This window comes from Haliaeetus albicilla, chromosome 30, assembly GCF_947461875.1.
Source record: "Haliaeetus albicilla chromosome 30, bHalAlb1.1, whole genome shotgun sequence".
NCBI lineage: Eukaryota > Metazoa > Chordata > Aves > Accipitriformes > Accipitridae > Haliaeetus > Haliaeetus albicilla.
This window is the reverse complement of record NC_091512.1, coordinates 2,359,632-2,386,919: the sequence shown is the minus strand read 5'-3', so window position 1 is coordinate 2,386,919 and position 27,288 is coordinate 2,359,632. Positions and strand designations below refer to the sequence as shown.

The 27,288-nt window shown below is 51.0% G+C and overlaps 2 protein-coding genes across 2 annotated transcripts; one reads left to right on the top strand and one right to left on the bottom strand.

The window, feature by feature from the left end:
- Positions 1-674: 674 nt before the first annotated feature.
- On the top strand, positions 675-1,676 carry LOC138682975 (olfactory receptor 14C36-like). The gene has a single exon (XM_069774496.1). The coding sequence runs from the start codon at positions 720-722 to the stop codon at positions 1,674-1,676; it is 957 nt and encodes a 318-aa protein (XP_069630597.1). The 5' UTR covers positions 675-719.
- Positions 1,677-18,588: 16,912 nt separating this feature from the next.
- Positions 18,589-19,512, bottom strand: LOC138682996 (olfactory receptor 14C36-like). Its single transcript, XM_069774515.1, has one exon. The coding sequence runs from the start codon at positions 19,510-19,512 to the stop codon at positions 18,589-18,591; it is 924 nt and encodes a 307-aa protein (XP_069630616.1).
- Between the last annotated feature and the right edge of the window lie 7,776 nt (positions 19,513-27,288).

The following is a 27,288-nucleotide window of genomic DNA, read 5'->3' as shown; positions in this document are numbered from 1 at the left end:
GCAAGAAGTGGGGTGCAGAGACCTTGAGAAAGGGGGAGTCACTTGGTGCTGGGCAGTGGGTGTCTCTGCTCTCAGAAATGCCTGGATTCTTTTCAGGTTAACACGGGGGTGTGATTACCCTCCATCTCAGAAAGGTGAGAGCTCAGGGTATCTAGCAACAAGACAGAGTGACAGACGAGCTCCCCTCGCTCTGCACTAAGCCACAGGCAGTACTCTTTCCTCACAGGACCCACTTTATTTTCTCTGAGTGTAGCAGAAATGATGAGGTTATTCTGAAATCCCAGAAAATCTTGCGGTGAGATAGGGAAGAGATGTAAATACCACCCCTGACCGCCCTAACCCCCTGCCCCAAACAATGCTTTGATTGTGTTTTCTTAGCCCTGGGAGTGCAGATGCTGACAAGCACTTTTACATTAGGAGCAGTTTCATCTGACCAATTCAAACACCAGGTCTGACAGAAACCATTCCCAGAAAGCCACTGCTGCAGAGCAAAGCTGATTCCTTGGCAACCACTAGGCAGAGCTCCTGATCCTCAGGGCACACTCAGCCAGCACCAACCAGAGCTCCAGGAATGGACCTGAATGAAAATATCATTGCAATAGTAAAGGTGCTGTGAACGTGTAGTAGGAGAAATAGATTTGATATTGCTCAAAGACCAATGCCCTAACTTGTCACTGCCCTTGCCTCCCTGTTCAGTGCTCCACACCCAGAGGCAGCAGATGTCCAACAGCAGCTCCATCACCCAGTTCCTCCTCCTGGCATTTGCAGACAGGCGGGAGCTGCAGCTCTTGCACTTCGGGCTCTTCCTGGGCATCTACCTGGCTGCCCTCCTGGCCAACGGCCTCATCATCACCACCGTAGCCTGTGACCACCGCCTCCACACGCCCATGTACTTCTTCCTCCTCAACCTCTCCCTCCTTGACCTGGGCTCCATCTCCACCACTGTCCCCAAAGCCATGGCCAACTCCCTCTGGGACACCAGGGCCATCTCCTACCCAGGATGTGCTGCCCAGCTCTTTCTGTTTGTCTTTTTGATGTCAGCAGAGTACTTTATTCTCACTGTCATGGCCTACGACCGCTACGTTGCCATCTGCAAACCCCTGCACTATGGGACCCTCCTGGGCAGCAGAGCTTGTGTCCACATGGCAGCAGCTGCCTGGGGCTGTGGGTTTCTCTATGCTGTGCTGCACACTGCCAATACATTTTCACTACCATTCTGCCGAGGCAATGTTGTGGACCAGTTCTTCTGTGAAATACCCCAGATCCTCAAGCTTGCCTGCTCAGGTGCTTACCTCAGGGAAGTTGGGGTACTTGTAGTTGCTGTCGGTTTAGCTGTTGGATGTTTTGTTTTCATTGTGCTGTCCTATGGGCAGATCTTAAGGGCTGTGCTGAGGATCCCCTCTGAGCAGGGACAGCACAAAGCCTTTTCCACCTGCCTCCCTCATCTCGCTGTGGTCTCCTTGTTTATAAGTACTGCCATGATTGCCTACCTGAAGCCCCCCTCCATCTCCTCGCCAACCCTGGACCTGGCAGTGGCATTGCTATACTCAGTGGTGCCTCCAGCCTTGAACCCCCTCATCTACAGCATGAGAAGCCATGAGATCAAGGATGCCCTGAGAAAACTATTCAGTGGATGTTTTTCCAAAGGAATAAACTGCATGTTGTCCTTTGCATAGGACTCATAATACATCTTAGTATAGCTTGTCTTATGGTTTTCCTAAGTTGATTTGGGGTTCTGAGTGCGGGGTTTTTTTGGTTCATTTTTGCTTTGTTTTACTCATCTGAATGCTTTCCACAAAGAAATGTCTTTCTTCCTCTGGTTTCTAATTCACACTCTATCCACCTTTTGTGTGCCCCGCAGGCTGTGCAAATGAGGAGCCGTACCCTCTGTGTATTTAACCAAATAAAGGGCCCTGCAGTGACTAGTTTTTCTGAGATCCTTCCTCCAAGACTTTCTCGGCAGCTGCAGGGAGCAGTGCCTGTGTGCAGAGGGGAAGAAGAAAAGAGTCACACCACAGCAGCCCTGCCAGGGATCAGCAGAGCTTGGTCTTTCCTGAGCTGCTCTCTTCCCACTTCCATGCTTTCCTTCTGAACCCTTGGGTTGGTGGAAGGCCTGAGTGCTCTTCAAGCATGGTTCGAGTCCTGTTGTGTGGCAGGCCTGTGGCCACAGGCAAGGACAGGCAGTGGGCACTTGTGTGACAGAGCTGGCCTCCATTGCAGCATTTCCAGCATACAAGGGGATCTTCTCAGACCTTGTGCAACAGATGCCCCCCACCTCTTTGGCTCAACTCTCTCCACTCCCGAGGAGCTGCTGTGCCCTTCAGAGGGTCTGGGGCTGTGGGGTGAGTGCCCAGAGCTCTGCTGCACCCTGTGGTGGGCACTGCTGTGGGGCCATGCCAGACTGGGCTGTGGTGGGGAGTGGGCAGGGGAGGCGGAAAGACGTCAAGGGCGTGGGAGGAGTTTAGGGGGAGCTGTGCTGGTTTGGAAAGTGCCTAGGGGAGAAAATCACCAGTGTATAGCTTGTAGTGTGTGACCATGCAGGGCAAGATTCACAGCGGGGTTTTGTCGTTCAGAGCCAGGGCTTGCTGAAAGCATGGAAGACATGCAGGTGTTTGGGAGAGGAGTCTGGTCTGTGCCCTTGGTGGTGTGGACCGACAGGGAAGGTGGCTCAGGGTCTTCGTCACCCCCAGCATCTCTCATTTGCCATTTCTAGCACTTGCTTGTCACCCCAACTTGACAGGTGAGTCTTGCTGAGGCCACCTCTATCCTCCTGGTGGTCCAAAGGCTGGTTTGGGTGAACAGACAGCCCTGCCCAGCTTCTCTTCTTCCCCAGCCCCTGGCAGACCCTGGAGCACAGCTGTCTGCAAAATCCCACCTGGCACAAGGCTGGGGCAGGGCATGGGTCGAGTGCTAGGCAAGCTGCAAATGTAGAAGAATCGTGGGGCAACTCTGATCTGAAGGCAATCATTGGGATCACAATGGGGGGAAGGTCCCCACCCCTGACTCTCCCCTTTCCCATGCTGTGCCTGCACAGTGGGGCTATGGGACCATGTATTGTCGGTGGGGCTGGGCCAGCACAGGGACAGGGCACTGCCAGGGGCCATGAAGCAGCTGCCAGGAGGTGCCATCATGGACACTTGTTCTCAGAGTTGTATAACAGAGGCTAATCACTAAGAACGCATAGCTATTTTTGTCATGTAAAAAAAAAAAAATTAAATAGCCTTAGCTCATCATCGAGAATACAAAGGAGTTCCCTTTCAGCACTGTCCTGTTACTGCTAGTAGTGATAGTTCCACTAATTCCAAAATGTCCTTGAGAGCTTTGATATTTTTCCTTAGTTCCAAACCTCAGGCTGCTCAGACACGGAAAGTACTACCTCAAATCTCTGCAAACCAAATCTCTCCCACCTGCTCTCATCCACACTCTTTTATCCCAGGACACTTCTAACCATCATGTCAGCACACTACTTGGTCTCCTTTTTACCTGGGTGAAGTCAGGGTGCTCCCTCGTAAAGCCTTCCCTACAAAAGTCTTGTCTACCTGCTGATACCACTTACGTCGCCTCACACTATGTACAGCTCCATCTTCCTTCAGCAGAGCTCCATGGCATGGACAGTTTTCCTGTTCCTTTCATGAGAAGAGGTGACAAACAGGAGAGACTCCTTGCCAGGAAGCCAGAGCCTTAGGTGTTGCTCAGCTGCTTCTTACTGGCACTTCACTCAGATTCTGTTGTGGTGGCTTTGGTGTTTTTCTGCGGCTACTCTTTCTGCAGAGATCTTAAAAAGACAATGATTTCAAAAAAGATGGTCATAAAGGCCCTGTTGTAGACAGCAACGTTTGCCATGAGCTCTGGAGGGAGTCAGGAAGATAGTTAATAAGCTCCAGGAATATGCAGGAATCTCAAGGCCTCTTCTGAAGAGCGAGCGGCTCCGAGCAGCACTCATAGATTGGTCACGTGTAGGGGTCAGAGAGAAGGTCGAGGGATGTTAGTGAGAAACAAGGAGGTGGCTGATGGCTTTAGCAAATCCTGAAACCATCTCTGAGGCCAGAAATGGAAAGCAGTGGATGTCTGTGGATGGGGAAGAGGAGGAGGTGTGTCCTGGGAAGATGTCAGGAAGGAAGACCCCTCTTCTGCAAGTCAGGGATGAAAGAGATTTTTCCATGTTGTGTGCATGCCTAGGAGATGGAGAGTGCCCGGTGCTGAGGGTGGCCATGGCCAGTCATCCCAAATGAGCTGACCTTGCTCTTTTCCTGCTTCACTTCCCATACTTGGGTGTACCTCAGGAAACATCTATGAGTGTGGAGGATGCACAGACCTCCTGGGGTGAAGTTTCATCACTGCGAGGGAAGAGGGAAGGGTTTGTGAGACATGTGGTAGTGCAGGGAGAGAGCCGTTCATGTAAGACTTCAAGCGAGCCTAAGGCTAGGACATCTTGGGTGCCAGAGGAATATAAACAAGCGTTTGAAAGAAGCCAGATGGGTTTTGGGGAACTCAGAGACATTGTCTAACCGTCAGAAAACTGCAGCTTTATGTTTGAAGAACAGTGAGGACAGAGAGTTATCAGTAAACCTTGGGATATCTTGGGGTCAGAGAGAGTTGGGGAAGCAGGGCGGAGAGTTAAAATCTGCAGAGAAACAGTCACTGACATAGGACAGTATAGGACAGCCTGTGGTGGGGAAAGCCAAGGGCATTGGTAGGGCTGGGAGCCAGAACTGAGGTCCTCGTTCTCTTGGCTAGGGCTGTTGTCTTGTGGGCTGAGTGGTCTCCTTGTATATCAGCATTGGCATGATTGCCTATCTGAAACCCCCCTCCATCTGCTCTCCATCCCTGGATCTGGTGGTGGCAGTGCTGTACTCGCTGGTGCCTCCAGTTGTGAACCCTCTCATCTATAGCATGAGGAACAGGCAGCTCAAAAATGCCCTGAGGAAAGTGATTCCATGGGCATTTTTCAATACCAGTGAACTTCCAGTCTTTTTCCACAAGTGACTCCCATAATAGGCCCATGCTTTGTTTTATTACTGTTGTTGTTATTGCTATTTGGGGTTTCATGTTCGTAGACCAATACTTGGACTTCCCGTACTTCATGTGAAGCATGAACCTCCTCTGTCTCACCTGGAGGACCATATAAAAATGTGTCTTTGTAACACTGGGTCCAAGCTGACTCCCTCACAGCATCTCTGTAATAAAAAGGGATCTTCCCTGTGCGCTGCCTGATGATAGGGCTGTTTTTCCAAGCCTCGTGCCAGGAACAGGTCTGAGGTGCTGCACCTCAAAAAGGCCTATTGATCCATGGTTTCAAGGGCAAAAAGTTCATTGTCATCTTGTGACCTGCTAGAGGGGTGGATTTAGGACTCACCTGTTGGTGCCTGGTGACAGAGGAGATGGTGAATGGTCACTGAGATACAAACCCAGTCCTTTCCCATATGTGACAGGGCAGAAGCCATCTTCCAGGAGGGGAATCTGTAGCTGCCTGGATATCCCAGGGGATCTCCATGGGTAGCGTGTGCCTGGGGTGTGACTGGAGCTCCACAAAGTGAGAGATTGCCCAGGTGGAATCACACAAAAGTGTTAATTCCAGGTATTCACAGGGAAAGGAGGACTCTGCAATCACAGGACAGGCAGCGGGAACCCAGGTGGCACAGGGAAAAGGGGCTGGAGAGATGCAAGAGCTGGCTGAGGAGCTCCAGGACCAGGACTGTCATGCTGCCCTAGGGCATGGGGCTGGTGGGGACAGAGAAGGGGGAAATGCAGTCAGTGTTGGGGATCACCTATCATATGAACACAGAAGAGCCAGAGAGTGAGTGGCCATACAGCCCAACCCTGAGGAAGGACCTTTGCTGCATGGTCACCCCTGTCTTCCTCCAGGTCTCTAGGATACCCAGCTCTACTGCCATTATTAATACAAAGGGAACCAGTTTCCTACCAACACTCATTACACATCAAGTCCCATAGCTCTTGCCACAGCCAGACTCTCAGCCAAGCCCATTCTCAGACACCTCTGGCTACATCAGGTGCTTGTCTCGACAGATGGTGAAAATCTCCACTGATAGAGATCTCACCAACTGGCCTGGGTCCTTGCTCCAGTGTTTGGCTCTGAGGGATTTTTCCAAACCACGGCTTACTCAGCCTCTCCTTGTACACAATGTGCTCCAGGCCCCAACCATCCTTCTGGCCTCTGCAACTTTCTCTCCACTCTGTCAGGGTCTTCCCAGTGCTGGTGAGCCCCATGCGAGACACAGCAGTCCTGAGGTGGTCGTCCTGTAGTGGGTTAGCCTTGCCCAACACCGAGACCCCCACCCAGCTGCCCAGTCACAACTCCAACTCAAAAGGACAAAGGGACAAAATAAGATGGAATAGCTCATGGTTCACGATAAAGACAGGGAGCTCACTTACTAATTACTGTCACAGGCAAAGAAGAGTTGACTCGGGGAAGACCAATTTAATTTATGCCAAGTAAAAAAGGTTTGGATTGTGAGAAACAATGACAAAATTGTTGAAGTCCATTGTCCTCACACTTTCCCCCAGGCTCAAATTACTCCCTTGCCCCAAATTCTTCTACTCATTGCTGACCCAAAAGAAGCATGAGGGATGGTGAAGAAGGGGTTAACAGTCGCTACAGAAATACTCTGCTGCTCCTTCCTCCTCACACTTCTCCCCCTGTTCCATCTTGGGTCTCCTCCATGGGATCCCACAATATTTGCAGTCAAGGCTATGTGGTGTTCATTTCTTTCTGTCTTACCATTCTCCTTTATACTCACAGAATTACAGACATGTTGAAATTGGAAGGCACCTCTGGAGACCATCCAGTTCAACCCCCTCAGCTGAGGAAGGGTCAGCTGGAGTATGTTGCTCAGCACCTTATCTAGGGGAGTATGGATTAACTCCATGGAGGGGGACTCCACAATCTCTCCGGGCAGCCTGTTCCAGTGTTTAACCACCCACACAGTCAAACACTGTTTTCTTGGGTTCAGATGGAGTTTTATACCCATTAATAAGATCCCCCTCAGCCTTTTCTTCTCCAGGCTGAACAGTCCCACATCTCTCAGCCTTTCCTCCTAGGAAAGATGCTCCAGTCCCTTAAAACAGCTTTGTGGCCCTTTGCTGGACTTCGCTTGAGCAGGTCAACAAGTATGATGCATTGGGCAGCCCAGCACTTGACACAGCACTCCAGCTGTGGCCTCAGCAGTGCTGAGTAGAGGGGAAGGATCACCTCCCTCCCTCTGCCAGCAATGCTGCTCCTAATGCAGCCCAGGAGGCTGTTGGCCTTTGCCAAGAGAGGGCATTGCTCGCTCATGCTCAGCTGCATGTCCTCTGGGACCTCAAGCTCCTCCTCTGTGGAGCTGCTATCTAGCTGGTCGACCCCTAGCATGATGTCCACAGTGTAGCTGGATCACAGGCTGTCCTGTCCCAGGGACTTGTCCTTCTTGAAGATGAGCTTCACCTCTGGCACAGGTCCCACAGTGCTGCAGAGTCAGCTGGGACAGCAAACCCCTCTCCTGCCAGGGCTGCACAGCCCAGGCCTGTTTCTCTCTGGCATTGGGGACTGCAGCTTTTGCTCTTTGTGGGAAAGTCATTCATCATGATGTTGCCACCTGCCATCTACTCTGGCATGCCTCTGCTGAGAAGCAAAGCCTTTCTAGACAAGGGCTCCCATCACTTGGCAGAAAGTTTCCTTGTTACAAGTCTGCCCTTGGCCCTGGTGCCACATCTGAGGTGCTGCAGTCCTAATGGACATCAAAGCCCACCACCTGGGGTGTGGATTGGGGAGCCCTGTGTGCCATGACAGAGCTGTGACATGAGGGGAATAAGAGCTGAGGTGAGGAAGGACAGCTCCCATGGGTTATTTAGTGAATGGAGACACAACATATTTAGGAGAGACCGACAGGGAACATGAGAAGCGGGGGATGCCTTGTGTGATGTCAGGGCAGCTCAGATATGTGTGCACATTCTCTATGGGACAGGCAACTGATTAGGTGGGAGCTTCTGTGTGAGTCAGCTTCTAAATAGGCCATCCAGTCTGATGCTCACCTGGACCTGGAACTCTCAGAAGAGGAAGAGCTTGTCAGGGATGTGAAGACTGGTGTCAGCCTTGGCCATAGTGACCATGAAATTTTGATGTTCCAGATCCCCAGGGATGGGAAGAAGGAGAGTAGCAGAGAGCAGACCCTGCACATCAGGGAATGAGAATTTGGCCAATTGAGGGCACTGGCAGGTGGGGTCTAAGATGGCAGTGACAGGGCCCTGGGCAGCATCACCTGCAGCTTCCACCCACACCTCTGTCCATGGGCCCAGGAGACCATTGAAGCCTAGGCCTGAGTTTCAGCCCCAGCTTGGTCTATGCTGTAGGGCTACTGGTCTCCAGACACAACCATAGGCACAGCCTTGCCTGTCCATGGACCTTGTTGATTCGGACTTGCAGGCTCACTTCCCACCTTGATTCTTTATGGGTTGTACAATGGAAGGACTCTGTGGCCCTCCAAGTGCCAGAACCCAGCTGATTCATGGAGGCCTAGGGCCTTTCTGCTTCCTTTCTTCCTGTCATCACTTGGTCAGGTTTTGGGAGGAGAGGAAGGAAAAGCAGGGGTGGTTTCCAGGTGCCAATGATTGAACTGGGGGAGCAGAGCCATCACATGTGAAATGATCTAAAGGCTACGCCAGTTCAAAACTGTTATCTTCTGCTGCTGTTTCAGAGGCCTTAAATCTTCAGCAGGAACCTGGCAGCTCTGAGATCCCTCCATCTCCCTCTCTTGTAGCAATTAAGCTGATAGTGCCCCAGTCACAGGCTTGCTTTCATTTCTGTTTGCAGCCTAAAGAACCCCATTGGTCTGCAGATATGCCAGGAAACTTGCATCAGGAACCCACTCCTGTGGACAAGAAGGTGGATGTTCCCAGGAATGTCTAGGAGGCGTGGCATACCCCTAGCTGTGTTCAGGGAGGTGTGTTCAGAGAAGACGTTGAAACTATGCAAACACTATTTAGCAACAGCTAAAACTGCAGTGTGTTATCAGCACTGCTTGAGGCACCAATGGAAAACATAACACCATAGGGGCTGCTACGAAGAAAGTTAACGCCACCCCAGCCACACCCGGGACACTTGAACCAGAGTCCCAAAAATGGACACAGTAGTGTACAGCTGGTATGATAAGTGATGGGCAGGGGAGACAATATTTTTCCTCACACTTTTGGCTTGCTCCTCTTTCTACTCTCCAAGACACTGCTGGACAACTTTGCTACCAGGTAGCCCTGGATCGTGTGGATCACTGATGGATCGTCTTTTGCCTTCTGTCCCCCAGCATCGCCAGAGCTGTTTCCTCAGAGATGCTCTCTGGCCAGGCAGTCCCCTTCCCCTGCCACTGCAGGGTGTTAGTCTATCCCAGGCACAGGATCTGGCCTTTGTCTTTCTTGTATCTCACAACGTTCTTGACAGGACAGTCCTTCTGCCTGTTAGGTTCCCCTGAATGGCATCCCAAGGCACAGGAATGGTCCTCCCAATACAATGCCATCAACAAACGTGGTGAGAGTTGCCTCCTCTGTGTCACGGGTACAGGTGTAAAACTGCACAGTGCCCAGGAGAGTCCCCTGTGCAGCCCCACAATGCACCAATATGTCGCACTGGCCTCCAGGTAGGGTATGGCCCCTTCACCACTGCTCTCATCCTCATCATCCAACTGGTGTTTTGCCCATCTCTTTGTCTATCCATCCAGACCATAATATCCTAACTTGAGCAGAAGAATATTGAGGGAGAATGTGCCAAAAGTCTTGCTGAAGTGGAGGTAAACAACATCCACTGTGCTCCCCTCATGCACAAATGCACTTCCTTCATCATGACGGCAATCAGGCGGGCAAGGCCTGATTTACCCTTAGGAAGTCCATGCCGATGTTCTTCTTTTTTAGGTGCCCAGAAATGTCACCCATGAGGAGCCATTCAATGGCACACTCCTCATCAAAGTGACCTTGTACAGCCTGTGGCTCCAGGGGTTGCACTTCTGGCCTCTTTAGAAGATGGGCGCAAGATTGGTTTGTCTTCACTCTCAAGAGACCCCTACCAATTCCATGACACTTTACAGAGGACATTCCAAAGAAATATCAGTCCTCCCCTGTAACTTCGTTACCACTGTTCTGCCTGTTCTTCGGTGTATTTAGTTGCTCTACTCTTTCACGTAGTTGCACCTGTCCTGACAAAATGACCATTTGTGAAAGTCATCTTTTCAGATGCAGACTGCCTAGGCAAAGGCCCTTTCCATTGTGCTCCACTTCTCTCCTTCCCTTGCTCTTTGTTCATTCAGATACCTCTCCCTTATGCAGCTGCTTTGAGCTTCAGGGAGTTAAAAGCTTGCCTGTCTTCCAGTAGTCTAATTGTCTCTTTAGCCAATTCTTTAACTGTGTATATATCTAACTTTTTTGTATCCATCACAAACATTTCTCAGAAGATTATCCCTTGTAGAAAGGCAGCCTCATTAGGGGCAGCTTGTACTTCGCATGTGGTTGAGGAGTGCAACTTATTGTTTATGAAACTTCTTCATGATTTTCTTCGCTTTGCAAATAGGAAAAAATCTTCTGGGCCTGTGTGCAGCCGGTTCTCTAAGGAGAGCAGGGGGGAGATGGTGCAATGGAGCTGTAACATCCAGCTGTAGAGATCAGTGGAGAAGTCTGAGGCAAGGAACAGAGATGTAAGCCCCAGGTGGCCAATGTCAGAAGTGGTGAGGTTTGAGAGGTGAGGAGCAAGGGTGTCCATCCAGTGTCAGACCTCAAGGGACTGCTTTTCCTGGCTGTCCAGACCTCCTGAGGAGACACTCTGGATCATTATCACTTGCAGAATGCTTCTATCACCTCTTCTCTAAACTGAAAAGTAAGAAAAACTGTTCTTTAAAAGAGAAAAAATCATGGCCTTAGGTGCACTTTGAAATCTTCCTCCTTAACTACACTATGAAATTTCTCTAATTAGCTGTACAAGTCTTGAAGACTTGGAGAAAATTGCAGGAAGAAACAAGGCTTGTTAGAACTTTCTGTATCCTAATGAGCCCCATGGTGTGTTTGAGGCTGAGTCCATGAACCTCAGCTACTGAGAGCAGACGGAAAGAAACTTCTCAAGAAGCCAAATTCAGAAGCAAAGTACCTTGAAGAATTAATGGACCCCACTGAGGGCCATTCCTGACAAAGCCTCCCCAGGGACTCGTTAGAGCAGATACTTGGAGGCTGTGATTGCAGGTAGGCAAAAGCACTGTGAAGGTGGCTACAATGCTGAGAAAATATTTGGTATGGGAAGACAGATTCTGTCCCTCACATGTGAGTCAGGGCTCTTCCTGGGGACAGCGAGATGTGGGGGTGAGCAATGCCAAGTGTAGGAAAACTGTACAGTACATCCTGGTTTCCCCAAGCAGGGGTGAGGAAGAAACTAAGTCCAGAGCCTCAAAACAAGTTTTGCCTGGTAGGCCTCAGTGGCAGAAGCTACTCTCAAATCCAGGATGACAAATCCCTTGGACCTGTTTGGCCTTTCAGCCTTGCCAGAGCACTTGGCCCTCTCTACTACAGGCTGTCATAACCTGTCCCATGCCTTACCTCCTTCCCTTCAGGCTGTTGATGTCCATCTTGCTTTCCCACCTACCTCTCACCCCAGCATTTCTGTTCCTTCACTGATGTCTCTCCAGCCTGGCTGGATTTTCCTTGAAACACAAGGCCATGGGCTGATCTGGGCTCTCTCTGGGTGACCTCTTGCACCACAAGGCTACCTTTTGAGTGAGTGACATTTCTTTCTCAACACATCCAGTCTGAACCTTCCAAGCTGCACTTTGCGCAAGTTTCCTTCTCTTCCCACTACCAAGAAAAGCTCCATCATCTCTGAAGCCACCCTTCAAGCAGGTGCACTCTACTACTATAGTGCCCTGAGCCTCCACTTCACCAGGCTAAAGAAGCCCAAGTCCCTCAGCTTCTCCAAAGAGGCCCCATCCTGGCAGATGTCCTCTGGGACCGCTCCAGTTCTTCCCCGCTCTGCCAGACCGGGAAAGAACCCCACATGCAGACACACTAGTCCAGATGTGGCAACAGCAGTTCTGAGGCCAGAGGGATGAGAACACCCTTGCCTGGGTGGCCACGCTCCTCCTAATACAGCCCTGTATGCAGTTGTTCTTATTCACTGTTTGTAGTGTTTGCTCTATCAAATGGCATTTTAAATGATACTGCACAGAGGCTGCGTGCCTTTCTTACTGGGGACATAAGAAACCAGAACCTCCAGGTACAGAATAACCACCAAGTCATGTGCCTGCTGCTGGCTATCAGATTCTCAGGCAGAAGTGATGTCATAGTCGACATGCCAGCCATGTGTCTGCTGATGGCCAATGACCCCAAGAGATTGGAGATTCCAATGACCTCACACTCGCCTTCATGGCCATGTGCCTCCTACTGGCCTATGAGCTTGTCAGACATAATTGGTGTCGGAGTGATAGCCCAACCCATCAGCCTTCTTGTGGCATGGCAACTGACCAGACTGAAGTAACCTCACCGTGATCTTCCAAGCCATGTGCCTGCTGCTGTCCGGCCATGTACTCAGGCAGAAGAGGTGTGAGAACCCATATCCGAGCCCTCGTCCTGGACGGGCCTACCAGGTACTTGGGGAAAGGGATTCTCACAATCAACACGTTGTTGCTGGCCTGTCAGAGATACTGGCAGATGTGAGTGTAAAAGCAGATATCCCAGCTGTGAGTCAAGGGCTGACCTATCAGCTCCTTCAGAAAGAAGTGACCTCACAGTCCCTTTCCCAGCCATATCACTGCTGCTGGCCTATCAACTCCAAGGACAGAAGGGACCTCCCAGCCACCTGCCCAGCCTTGTGCCTCCTGCTGTCCCATGAGATCCTGAGACACAGCTGACCTCACCATAGCATTCCCACCCATCTCCTCCTTGTACCCTATGAGCTCATCGGACACAGGTCACCTCACATTCCTCTCCCAATGCCATGCAACTGTTCTGGGACCTCACGATCCCTCCCCTGGTCCCACAGGGCCAAACATCTTAAGTGAGGTTGAGGAGAGGTGACGAAGTTGAGGGCAGTAGAGCGTGGGAAAGAGAGCTTCAGGGATTCGGTGTTCAGGTTGGAGCGTAGGGATTAGAGCTCACCTTTCAGGGTTGGGGATTAGGCAAAGGCTTAGGGAGGGAGTTTGGTGTTCTGCTGAGGTTCCCTGGCTAGTGTTTAAGGTGTGGGCTAGCATGGTGGGCTAGGGTTTTGTTTAGGGCTGGGGTGAGGTCTAGGATTAAGGCCAACATGTTAATACCAGGGGTAGAGGCTAGGGGCTAGGGTGAGAAACGGGGTAAGTGTAAGGGTAAGGGGTTATGGGTTTGGGATTTGGCTTAGATGTAAGCTTTGAGGTTAGGGATAGCCTAAGCTCAGTTAGGTTAGTAACAGTGGATTACTGTCATGGGGAGGACGAGTATTTAGGGGTAGGGTTAGGGCTTAAGGTCACTAGTTAGAGATAGTGTAAAGGCTTAACAAGAATGTTTTCACAGTCAGTGTTTTCACAGCAATGTCCCCTTAACCCATTTTACCTCTTCAAAATCTTTTGTGTCTGTTGGTCAAGGCCCTCTTCCCTCCCCCAAATCTCCCATTTCTTTTGCCCAGGCTCCTCCTGACCTGCCCAAATGTGTCATCTTGTTGAGGGTGGCTTCCTGATGACCTTCATGACCTCACAGTATCTCTCTCCCTGCTGCTGCTGCTGACCAGTCAGAAGTGACCTCACAGCCACCATCCAAGGGGACATACTGTCTGCTGTGCTTGAGAGGCCTCTTCACAGCCTACCCAGCAGCACTGGAGGAAGGTGATGCCCTGCACCACCCCAGAGGTTCCCTGCCTGCAAACCCACTCATACATCCGAAGGATTCCTGCATCACTTTTCCCACACGGCTGCTTCAGTTACCACAGGGCATCTTGGATGCCATGGCCACCTCTGTGCGGGCAACTGAATCAAGACCAGAAGTTAAATTTTAGAAAAATGTTGAAGCCTATGCAGAAAAGGAAACCTATGTAATAGCAGAAAAAGTCTTTATTTCCAGCTTTTAATGATCTTTTATGAAATTTTGCTCATCACGGAGGGATGCTGCTCATATCTGGCTCCTCAGAGGACTTTGTACCGCTGATGGAATTCATTCCTGATCGTCCAGCCAGCTTCCCATGCACTGCATCGTCCACGTCTTCAGTCCAGATGTCAACAGTCTGCTCTAAGGAGACTATGGGAAACCACATCCAAGGACTTGCAAAAGTCAGGTACACAGCATGCCCTTCCTTCCCCTCCCACATGGGCTCAGCAATCCTTTTCTTGTCCTTCAAGTGATGGAGATGGCTGCAAGAGCATTTTCCCTGTCACCTTGCCAGGGACTGAGGTGAAGGTGGCCAACCTGTAACACTCCCCATCCTCCTTTTTGCCCTTCTTGAAGATGGGTTTGAGATTTGCCTTTTCTGAGGATCTTGGAACCACCCTGCTCTCTCTGTCCCTTCCAAGATGTTTGAGAGAGGCCTCATGATGACACCAGCCAGCTCCACCAGCATCTCTCTGCTGCATCGCACACCAAAAGCCATCTTCATATCCCACACTTCCAGGGGAGTGCCCAGGACACCGCACATGCCAGTCCAGGTCCTCTGGGCTGGTTCAAAAGAGAACCAGAAGCGATCTCTTCCTGCAGGCCCACAACTCCCACGGGCTCTCCGTGCAGCTCACAGCTTCCCTGAGCATTTTTCTCAGTGTCCCCCTCCCCCTCCCCCAACCTTTCTAGTCCACAGGCTGTAGATGAGAGGATTGAACAGGGATGTGAGGATGGTGTAGATAAGGGACTTTGTCAACCTCTCTCAGGAGGGTTCTTCTGGGCATCACACACCCAAGGATGAGGGTGTCGTAGAAAAGAGTGGCACTAGTGAGGCAGCAGGAGCAGGTGGAGAAGCCTTTCTGCCTGCCTGCGCTGGATGGGAGACGTTCCTCAGGGTGGCAGCTCTGATGCACACAGGATGACCATGTGAACAGGAAGGGGAGGATGGGATCTAAAAAGCAGGCCATGGCAGCAAAGAGCATGAGTGTCACAGTGCCAGTGTGTGAAAGCTCCAGCAATGGGGCGAAATCACAGAAGTGGTCCACTCCACTGGGGCCACAGAAAGGTATCTGGGACATGACTGAAATGATTACTGTAGCTGACAGAAATCCCCCTAGCAAAGGAGACAGACCTGGCAGTACCTGAGTCTTGTAGAGAGCAGGGGGTGGCACACAGCCCAGTACTGATAGTAGGATGTGGTCACCAGCAGTAAACACTCTGTACATGCAAAAGGACATGAGGTCCTTACAGCTCCAGTGCCTCCTTGCCTCCTCACCCACCCTCCACAGAGCCTGCTCATGAACCTGGAGACTTCCTGGGGTTGCTGACAAATGGCTTTTTCTGTTTCCTCTCCCGGAGCAAGCAGTTTGCAACTTCCAACACAAGGTCACTCTTGCTGACTCCTGCTCTGATCCTAAATGACAAAAGCTAGTCCAACCTCTTGTCTGTCACAGAGAGGACCCCCACAAATCCAAGCTTCCCCTTCATACAGGGAGCATAGTCCTCATCCTCCCTGCTGCTCCCTGGGCAGAGCCTGTATCCCTCCATTGCAGCACCACAGCTCAGCAATGCCCTTGATCATCCCCATTGCAGGCTGTCCTACACTGTCCTATGCCTGTGCTGGTTTCCTGGCAGACTTCAGCTACGTCCCCTTTTCCCCACCACACTTGGACCCTGGGATCTCCCAATCCAGACTGATGCCCTTCTGTCCTTACTGGCTGTTGCTTCAAATACAAAGCTGTGGTTAAGCAAGGATTGGTCAAGGCCTGTGAGTTGCCCACAACCTGTCTGCCTTCTACCAATACCCTGACCATGCTCTTCTCGCACCCAAACAATCACAGCCCCACACTTGCTTTGATCTTCTATTTCTCTCTGTATGCCAGCCCTGAAATACATGTCCTCCTTCTGCCACCTCAGAATCAAAACTCAACTTATTTCACTTCAGCAGGATGCCCCGCTACCCCTGCCACCACTTCCAGTCTGCTACCAAAGATGCGGACTGCTGTGTTGCATATATTATGTTTTGGAAGTTTAATGGTTCTTTTTTTTTCTTTTTTTTTTAATAGATACTGATACACCTGGGGAAATCTCAAAACCATATATTTATGGATACTAGATATGGTCAGGGCTGTATGTATGGGGGCACATATAAATCATCCCTGCATCTGATGTGAATTATTTCTGTTGTCAGGGAGATCCTGAGAGCTCTCCCTAATTTGAAAACATGCAGGGGAAGGAAGGGCAGCATCATTCAGGCTGGAAGGGAACTCAGGAGGTTTTTTGGAAAAAACCTCCTGCTCAAAGGAGGGCCAGACCAGATTACTCAGGGCTTTATCCAAAGATGCCTTAGTCACTTTCTGGGACAGAGTTGGCACAAACTCCATGGGAAACAGCTTCCAGCATTTGACTATCCTCATGTTGGAAATGTATTTCTCTATATGTGCACTAACCTCCTTCTTTCAGCCCATTGCCTCTTGTCCTTGTGTCTTGTACCATGGACACGAGCCTGACTCAGTCTTCCTGCGAACACTGCAATGCTGCTACATGTTTCGCCCAAAATCTTCCTTTCTCCAGGCTGGACAAGCCCAGCTCCCTCAGCCTCTCCTCACAGGTAAAGTCTTCCTGCCTCGGATCATTATGAGGGCCCTTTGCTAAAGTGGCTCCAGCTTGCTAACATCTTTCCTATATTGGGATCTGAAATCTGGACACAGTGTTTTCTATAATCCCTTCCCTCAATCACCTGGCTGTGCTCCTGTTCGTATAGCCCAGGGTGCTCCTGTCCTTCCTTGCTTCCAAGGCACACGGCTGCATCCTGTCCATCCCACTGTCCACCAAGACCTTTCCCAAAGGCCTCCTTCCAGCCAGGCAGCCCCCAGCCTGTGTCTTTGCCAGGATTAGTCCCCTGCAGGGGCAGAAACTGGCATCAGTCCTTGCGGGATTTCCTGACTTTCATGCCAATGCATGCTCTCCACTTCCTTGAAGCCTTTCCCTGAGCACAGGGGCCTGGAGACCATTTCAGTAAAGACTCAGGCACAGCAGGCATTCATTCCTTCAGCCCCACCTGTGTCTGCTGTTCTTAAATCACCTTCCCCATTCAGCAGCAGCCCTGCATTTCCCTTGTTCAGCCTTGGTCTCTCAGAAGTGACCAAAGGTCTTCTGTTTGCTTCTGAATTCCCTTGCAACCAGCATCTCCAGGTGAGCTTTTCTTTTCCTACACACACACCTCCACAACAAAGACAATAGAAATTCATGCTTTTTACCTGCCCCCACCCCTGCCCTGCTGCAGCCTTGTCCCACATGGGGCTTTGCAGATAGCTCTGCTCCAGGGTCTTCAGAAGGACAGAAGCTGGACAGGGCTGTCTGTTCCCCCAAACCAGTCCTTGGACCACCAGGAAGATGGAGATGGCCTCAAAGCAAAACTCACCTGTAAAGTTGGGGTGACCAGCAAGTGCTGGAAATGGCCAATGAGAGACACTGGGAGTGACAAAGACCCTGAGCCATCTTCCATGTCCCTCGACACCACCAATGGCACAGACCGGCTGCCTGTCTCCTGCATCTGCATGTCTTCCATGCTTTCCACAAGCCCTGCCTCTGCACCACAAACCCCTGGTGTGAGTCCTTGCCCTGGATGGTCACACACTACAAGCTATACACTGATATTTTTCTCTCCTGGGAACTTTCCAGCCCAGCACAGCTCCCCCTAAACTCTTAACACTTCCCTTGACCTCTCTGCACCTCCCCTGCCCTCTGCCCAGTGCAGCCCAGTCTGGCATGGCCCCACAGCAGTGCCCACCACAGGGTGCTGCAGAGCTCTGGGCACTCACCCCACAGCCCCAGACCCTCTGAAGGGCACAACAGCTCCTCTAGAGTGGAGAGGGATGACCGAAGGAGGTGGGGGGCATCTGTGGCACAAGGCCTGAGGAAATCCCCTTGTATGATGGAAATGCTGCAATGGAGGCCAGCTCTGTCACACAAGTGCCCACTCCCTGTCCTTGCCTGCTGCCACAGACCTACCACACAGCAGGACTCTAACCATGCTTGAAGACCACTTAGGCCTTCCAGCAACCCAAGGGTTCAGAAGGAAAGCATGGAAGTGGAAAACTCAGGAAAGACCAAGCGCTGGTGCTCCCAGGCAGTGCTGCTGTGCCAGGACTCTTTTCTTCTTCCCCTGTGCACACAGGCACTGCTCCCTGCAGCTGCAGAGAAGGTCTTGGAGGAAGGATCTCAGAAAAACAAGACACTGAGGTCCCTTTATTTTGGGTAAATACACAGAGGGTATGCCTCCTCATTTCCACAGCCTGCGGGGCACACAAAATCTGGACAGGGTGTGAATTAGAAACCAGAGGAATAAAGACATTTCATTGTGGAAAGTATTCAGATAAGAAAAACAAAGCAAAAAGAGCAATCAAAAACCACACTCAAAAGCAAAAATCACCGTAAAAAACCCACCAGAATACAGGCTGGGCTTGTAATGAGATATGAGTCCTACGCAAAAGACAACAGGCAGTTCATTTCTTCTCAACAGTATCCAGTGATTAGTTTTCTCAGGGCATCCTTGATCTCATGGTTTCTCATGCCGTAGATGAGGGGGTTCAAGGCTGGAGGCACCACTGAGTACAGAACTGCCACCAGCAGGTCCAGGGATGGGGAAGAGATGGAGGGGGGCTTCAGGTAGGCAAACGTGGCAGTACTTACAAACAAGGAGACCACGACGAGGTGAGGGACGCTGGTGGAAAAGGCTTTGTGCCTTCCCTGCTCAGAGGGGATCCTCAGCACAGCCCTGAAGATCTGCACATAGGACAGCACAATGAAAACAAAACATCCAACAGCTAAACAGACAGCAAATACAAGTACCCCAACTTCCCTGAGGTAAGCACCTGAGCAGGCAAGCTTGAGGATCTGGGGTATTTCACAGAAGAACTGGTCCACAGCATTGCCTCGGCAGAGGGGTACTGAAAATGTATTGGCAGTGTGCAGCACAGCATAGAGGAAAACAGTGCCCCAGGCAGCTGCTGCCATGTGGACACAAGCTCTACTGCCCAGGACGGTCCCGTAGTGCAGGGGTTTGCAGATGGCAACGTAGCGGTCGTAGGCCATGACAGTGAGAAGAAAATACTCTGCTGACATCAAAAAGACAAACAGAAAGACCTGTGCAGCACATCCTGCATAGGAGATGGCCCTGGTGTCCCACAGGGAGTTGGCCATGGCTTTGGGGACAGTGGTGGAGATGGTGCCCAGGTCAAGGAGGGAGAGATTGAGGAGGAAGAAGTACATGGGTGTGTGGAGGTGGTGGTCACAGGCTATGGCAGTGATGATGAGGCCATTGCCCAGGAGGGCAGCCAGGTAGATGGCCAGGAAGAGCCCGAAGTGCAAGAGCTGCAGCTCCCGCCTGTCTGCAAATGCCAGGAGGAGGAACTGGGTGATGGAGCTGCTGTTGGACATCTGCTACCTCTGGGTGTGGAGCACTGAACAGGGAGGCAAAGGCAGTGACAAGTTAGGGCATTATTCTCTGACCAAAATCAAAGCCATTTGTCAAAATACATGTTCACCGCTTTTTTTCCATTTCAATGAGATCTCTGTTCAGGTCTGTGGATGGAGCTCTGGTTAGTGCTGGCTGCGTATGTCGTGAGGAGCAGGACCTCTGCCCATTGGCTGCCAAGGAGTCAGCCCTGCTCTGCAGCAGTGGGTTTCTGGGAATCATGTCTGTTGGGGGGGGGGGGGTGTGGGGTGTGGTGTCAGTCCTGGTGTTTGAATTGGTCAGATGAAACTATTCCTGATGTAAAAGTGCTTGTCAGCATCTGCACTCCCAGGGCTAAGAAACCACAATCAAAAGAGTGTTTGAGAGAGAGGTTGGAGGGGTTAGAGCTCTCCACTATCTCACCTGGTAATTTTCTTGGATTTCAGAAACCCTCATCGTTTCTGCATCACTCGGAGAAAACAAAGTGTGTCCTGTGAGGCAAGAGGATTGCCTGTGGCTTAGTGCAGAGGGAGGGGAGCTGATCTGTCACTCTGTCATGTTGCCAGCTACACTGAGCTCTCACCTTTCTGAGATGGAGGGTAATCACACCCCTGTGTTAACATGAATATACTCCAGGCACTCCTGAAAGCAGCGACACCCCCTGCCCAGCACCAAGTGTCTCCCCCTTTCTCAAGGTCTCTGCACCCAAATTCTTGCCAAGGACACACATGGTTCATTTCACAAACCCAGCAGCATTTCCTCAATCTTGCTGTCTCTGTGCTTCTCCATGGGGCATTCAGAAACACCAAGACACTATGGGACAGACCTGCATCCTGGAGGGCAGCTCACAGCTTGGAAGGACACCCCAAGAAAATAGCCAAGTGACCTGATGATGGCATCTCAGGAAGGGAGAGTCAGCTCATTTCCTAGGGAATGACACAGGCTGCATTGCCCACAGCCCCACAGCTTGGAGGAGAGCTTGGACACCTGTAACCTTGTTCCCATGGTCACAGCTGCATGGGAGGACCCACAAGATCAGTGTGTGACTCTGCAGCTGAAACTCCCACCCCAGACAATCAGGCAGCCAGAACAAGATAACAATAGCAATAACAGACTACTGGCAATCAAGTAAAAATGCAGTGATTGACTGGCTCATAGAGGCAAAGGAAGAGGCAGCCAGGCACTCAGGAAAGAGTTACCCTTACACAGCTGTACATGCCACCTCCCAGACAACAACACAGCCAGGCAGTAGTTCTCAGTCCCTGTGCTCTACTTCAGGAGGATCCTATCAGACTTACTGACCCCTCAGAGTTACAGCTCAGGAGTCTCACTGAGCTGTTCAAGCATGACAACAGTTGTTCGATTTCTCCTGAAAATATCCCAAGAGTAGTAAACTGAAAAAACAAACTCAGGAAAGCTGCTTATGTTTATAGCAATCCTTGCTTTAACCTTGCCCTTGAAAAATGCCCTCGGAAATATCTTGGGGTGATCTGGAGACTGTGAGCAGCCCCGATCCACACAGCACCCTCTTGTCAGCAGAAGGACCCTGCCCTGATGCAAGTTGCTTCTTCCACCCACAGCTTCTCCCCACTCTGATGTTAGAGATCCCCAGGCAGGCAGAGTACTTACCCCGACCAGCGGCAGAGTCCCTGCCCCAGCACACAGCCCCCTGGCCGCAAGGACCCTGCTCAGAAGGACAGCCCTGGGCACCCCTGGCTGCACACCCACCTTCACACTCTGCAGCCATCCCCGGGTGAAGGCAGCTGACATGCCCTGTCCCTCCGAGGGTGCGGCAGGGAAGCTGTGCTCCAAAGCGCGTCCTTTTTCTCTACACTGCACAAACAGTGAGAGTCCTCCTGACAGATCCTGTAGGCTGTGGGATGTGCCAGCTTTAGGAGATCATTCCAGGAACCACAGCTGCATTGCCCTGCAGAAAGACACTTACCCTGTTAAGGGCTGTGGAGATTTTTCTGCAAGTCAGCTCTTCTCTGTCCTCCCACCCCAGGCTGCCTTTAACATCTCTCTCTGCCTCACTTCTCTCCCCTCAGTGCCTGCAGGCAGTGCCCTCAGCCCTGCTGTGCTTTGCAGAGGAGCTGCTCCTGGGCAGAGCTGTCTCTCTGCAGTGCTGCCTGCTTGCCATGAGCTCCCTCCAGCCCAGGAGCCCAGCCCAGCTCAGCAGCAGAGGACCAGCCCAAGGCAGCACTTTCTCTGCCCCCTCTGGGCTCCCTCCTGGTGTCCCTGGCACTCCAGGGGAACCTGCAGGGAACCAGGCTGAAGCAACCACTGATGTTCCCTCCCACAGCTAGGGAGAGACACTTCTTTCCTGAAATAAAATTCTCGCCTCACAGACAAAGTTACATCTACATGCCATGTTTTTTGGTCTTATTGTTGGACAGGATACCCAGAGAAAGGCAGGCAGGGATCTCCTTTACCCCTGCTGAGGGAATGGATCCATGGGTCAACGGAGGCATCTCATCCTGCGTTTCTACTCATGGCATATGAAAGAGGCTCAGCTCCCTCCCATGCACACCACAAAGGCACAGGAGGAGGGATTCCTCTTGCCTCACTTCAGGTGTGAGCAAAACGGACACCTGCATCTGAGCTCCTTGTCTCAGCTCCCATCTGAATTAATGGAGAGGAAAGGGAGGAGTCAGGTCTTCAGATGCAAATCCCTGGTGACATCTGAACTGCCAGAGGTGGTCCAAGATACATGTAGGTAACAGCAAACTGTAATGGAGAAGTTCATAGAGACAGGGCAACATCTTGGGAATCCTGTATGAGCCTGGTGGGAAATTCCTTTGGCCAAGTGACATGGCAGCTTATTCCCAACTTAAGGCCAAAAGATGCTTCTCCTACTCCTTATCTCCATGGCACTTGATACAGGTATTCATATGAACAATTGCCGTCATGTACCATAGCGACAGCTGGGTCTTTCTCTTTTCCATCATCTGAATTTACTATACCTCCACTGACTATAATGGCATGTGTCCCAGGTTCGTCCCCACACTTCCTAACAGAATTCAGGGCAGGTCCTCTATTTAATGTCCAAATCCAGGCCCACATAGCTACACGAGATGCCAAGGCTGGAGGGACCTCACAGGAGCTGCAGGAAAGCAATTCCCATTCAGGGTGGTACATCACAGACACTCCATAAGGCATCGCAGAGAGTGCAATTTGGTGCCTGTGTGCCCTTGACTGATGCCATCAGTCAGAGGCATCAGTCATCAGATTCCTTCAGAGAGGCAAGGTCTGCTCCTTCTCCACCCAAGAGCTGCAGGCATTGCATGAACATTAAACATGTTGCACAGGGGTTTTTACTCACTCCCTTGATGATCCAATCAATGAAAAGACCAAGAATTTTCAGAGTGTGCCTGGATACATCTTGTCTTCAAGCACATCATCCTCCAAGCACAGCAATGGTCCATATCAAAACTCAGCGGAAGCTCAAAAAGGGTTTCAAGGGCACAAAGATGAACTTTTGATACTTCGGGAACTGTTACAGAAGAAAAAGAGATAAGGTAGGACCACTGCTGAAATGAGGAAGAGTAGATCTAGATAGATCTGAGGTACTCTATGTTACAGCCTCGATTAAAACCAGCAAGATCTAGCAGGCTTTTGAGCTGTGACGCAGGACTCTGAAGAAGAACAACCAGCAATGGATGGGGATCAAGCGTGGGGTTACTCAAGCAAACGACACCCTTACCAGTCCCTGGGAACCACAGGGGCTGCATCCAAAGGTGCTGAGAGAGTGTTTTTTTCTCGAGGAGGTGCTGGTCTGTTATGACCCCAGTAAGAAAGGAACTCGGACACTGTGGGCTACATTTTAATATTATGTTCATCATTGTTAACACCATAAGGAGAGAATCATGCAGATCAGCTTAGGCCCCTTTAGATGGTGGGAACCCCAGGTCGTGTAGCATTGAACGGGCCTTCAGCCCAAATGCAGCAAACCATGCAGACCCCATCCATAGAAGACAGTCTCCTGTTTTGGTCGTTCAAGCTACTGTAGGATTTTCTTACAAGGAACATCTCTAGTCATCATCTCAACAGTCAAACAGAAATGACATTTTCATGAGAATGTTTTGCTGCACTGTTAGATACAGGCAAGGCCACGCAGGAGGCATGATGTCCAGTACAGAGTGGGACCTGCCTGCAGGCTCTTGTGTGATAATATGCTGTTGAGGTTGTCCTGTGGCCAAGGGATCTGTGCAGCATAACACAGGTTTGATGGCCGTGCTGTATGTGCAGCAGGGCACAGCGCAGTGCAGCCCTAAGAACACAATGTTCAATATTTTTCTGGTCTGGACCAGTGTTCAGGTTTCCCTGTGAGAAGTCTGTGGTCCAGTACGCTGCCACAGCTGAGATGCTGTGGGCCAAATATGCACTGCCAGGAGGACCTGCAGACCCATGGCTTGTCACAGAACTGTGATGGTTTTGGATTAAATGAGACGTGGTGGGACAGCTTGCTGAGCTGTGGTGCTGCAAAGGAGGGATACAGGCTCTGCCCAGGGAGCAGCAGGGAGGACAAGGACTATGTCCCCTGTATGAAGGGGAAGCTTGGATTTGTGGGGGTCCTCTCTGTGACAGACAACAGGTTGGACTAGCTTTTGTCATTTAGGATCAGAGCAGGAGTCAGCAAGAGTGACCTTGTGTTTGCAGTTACAAACTGCTTGCTCAGGAAGAGGAAACAGAAAAAGTCTTTTGTCAGCAGCCCCAGGAAGTCTCCAGGTTCATGAGCAGGTTCCTGTGGTGAACAACTTCAAGTGCCCTGGCATTCCCTGGCAAGGCAAAGCAACAGGGTGCCAACAGCCTGAAGTTGGCTATTGGGACAACTTCTTCAGGCAGCTGCCAGGTGGGTCACCAAGGGTGATTCTCACCTAGACCTGATCCTGGCCAACAAGGAACAGCTGGTTAGGGATGTGATGATATTCAGTGTCAGTTTTGGCTGTCATGGCAATGAATTAGTGGCAGATCAGACACCAAAGGGCAGTGAGTAAGGCCAGCAGGAGGGAGAGCACAGACCTGGGACTCCAAAGGAGAAGACCTTGACACACTCAGGAGACTGAGACAAGCGGTGCCATGGGAAGCAGCTCTGTTGGGTGAAGGAGCATGGGAAATCTGATAGGCCATACAGGACAGCCTCCTTAAAGCACAAGAACGATCTCCCCTAATACCTTTGAAGAGAAGCAACCTTCTCAGAAGGCTGCTTGTGTGCACTGACTGAGCTCCAGGGCAAAAAGGCAGCAGGCAGGAGGTGGAAGCAGGGAAAGCTGCAGACAGAATGCCGAAACCTTGTTCCAGGATGTAGGGATGGTGCCAAAGCCAAAGGTCCCATTGTCTTGAGAGATGCAGGGCAGGATGGAGGCAGCAAGATGAGCTGATCCTAGTGCATTAACAGTAAAAGACTAGACAGGGATCATGTGGGCCTGCTGCTGAACTTCCAAAGTGTAGGAGCAGGTAAGGCTGAGGAACTGAATGACTTCTTTGGCTGTGACTTCTGCCAGGCCTTTGTGACTGGTGACAGGACCCTGGAGGAAAACAACCAGCAGTGAGTGGGGATCAAGTCAGAGGTTACTTGAGGAAAGTCAGCCTTGAACAGTCCCTGGGAGCAGAGGGGAATCCTCCAAGGCTGGGGAGGGAGGAAGCCAGTTTTGTAGCAAGGCTCACTCTGCATCACTTTTGACAGATCCTGGAGATCAGGACAAGTCCCTGATGGCTTCCAAAAAAGTTGACAGCTCTCTTCCAACACAGGCCAGAGGATGACCAGGGGAACAAAAGACTGTTTAACCTCCAATTGGAGAGCAGGGTGTCCCTGAGCATGTCCTCTTGGATGATGTTTCTGGGAAGATGAAGAGGAAGGCGACCGGGCATGGCCAGCATGGATTTATCCAGGGTGGATCATGGTAGACCAACCTCACTTTTTTCTAAGGTGAAAGGGCTGTATTTCTGGTTGAGGGGAGATCAGTGGGTGTCTTTATTATTGTGTCCAGGACATTTGGACGGAGGGAGGGAGTGACGCACATATGGATGGATGGATTGATGGGCAGATGCATGGATGGATGGATATAGAGATGGGCAGGACCTAGGATTGATAGACAGGCTCAGAGGGTCATGAAAAATGGGTCATACACTGTCTGGAGGCCAGTAAGAAGCGGGCACTGCAGATGTTTGCATCTTGACTGCCTGTCTCAGCCTGGGAGATGGGGTTTCCCCCTGCTGCGGGTGGCTTTGCCAGTCGAGTCACATGGGTCTAGCTGGTGCAGAATCTACTCGAAGACATTCCTGTAAGCCAAATCTGTTGGGATTTGTGACAGTACATCCCCCTCACACCCCCATCCTGCCAGCAGTAAACAGAACTTCTGCAGGAAGGGAGAAGGGGAAGGAAACCCTGGAGGCTGCAGGTTGAAATTTGAACTGGCCAGTCGAGACGCGCCAGGTACACCGAAGTGACCCTCCTAACCAATAGAATTAAATGACCACAGGTCAGATTCAACAGGGGTATAAACGGGGTCCCGCTGGATGACACGTTGGCAGTCCTCCTTGGAGCAGCAGGTCAGCAGTCCGGGACTCCCCCTCGGGTCACGGCACTGCCCGAGGTAACTGCTCAAGGGAGAGAGCCCTCCGCTTTTAGGTGAGTGATACGCGCGTTTTGGAGCCATCACTTTAAATCCTGGGGATTCTTAGGTCAGCCGTGTAGTATTAATTCTCTTTACATCATTGAGCCTGTGGTGTTATAAAATGTTACCGGATTTCTAACTAACTTTTGTTGAAGACTAAATCTGAGTTTTAACACCTGTTGGATTTGGTTAGTTGTGCATCCCTAGCAAGGACAGAGTCTGTCTCATTGGAATGAAGACCCCTGGAATGGGGTGGGTGACCCTTGACTTCACATCCCTAGTTATCTCCTGAAGCTGGAGTGGGACCTGGTGGGGATCAGCACGACGGTTATAGACACAGGTTTAGGCCCACAAGACCAACACCCCCCAATTGCTGGAAATGGGGAGTCTGCTGAAGACCGGTCGATAGCATTGGGCCAAAGAGAAGGATGTCAGAAATTCAAGGCTGGCCTAGGGGAGATGCTGTCATTGTCTACAGCTAGCTTATGGGATGGTGCAGAGGGGAATGAGTCAGACTCTTCCCAGGTGGGCACAGTGGAAAGATGAGCAGCCATGGGAAAAAGTTGGGCCATGGGAAATTCTGACTAGGCTTAAGAGAAAGGCATCTGCACTATAAGGTCTGTCAGGCACTGGGAACATGCACCCAGAAAGGCTCCAGGATGTCCACAATGGAGACAGTCAAGCCTCAACTAGACGTAGTGCCATGGGGGTTTTTGGATCATAATGGATGACTACCTAATATGGGTAGAAAAGGAAGCCTGGGCAACAGTACCCAAGGTGCCCAACATTAGAGGGGATCACTCTCATTCCTGCCTTCACTGACAATGGAGCCACAGGTACTTTACCCTGCAGGGAATGAAAAATGCATGGGTCTAGGTATTGCAGAGTCTGCTTGAAGACGCTCCTGTGTCCCAGATACATTGGACTTAGTGCCCGTTTGGCTATTCAAAAGAGAGCATTTCATTCACTTTGTCTCTTTTTTCCCCCTCTGTGAATCAGGGGAGCTTGTGACTTCAATGTGTGACTTGCTGTGTGCAAAGAGCAGATATGGACAGATGGAGTGCAGGGCAGGGAGTGTTTTGGGGGGTCCTGGGATCTCTGCTTACACAAAAATGTGGGGTTTGTTCATCTAAGGCTGTCTGC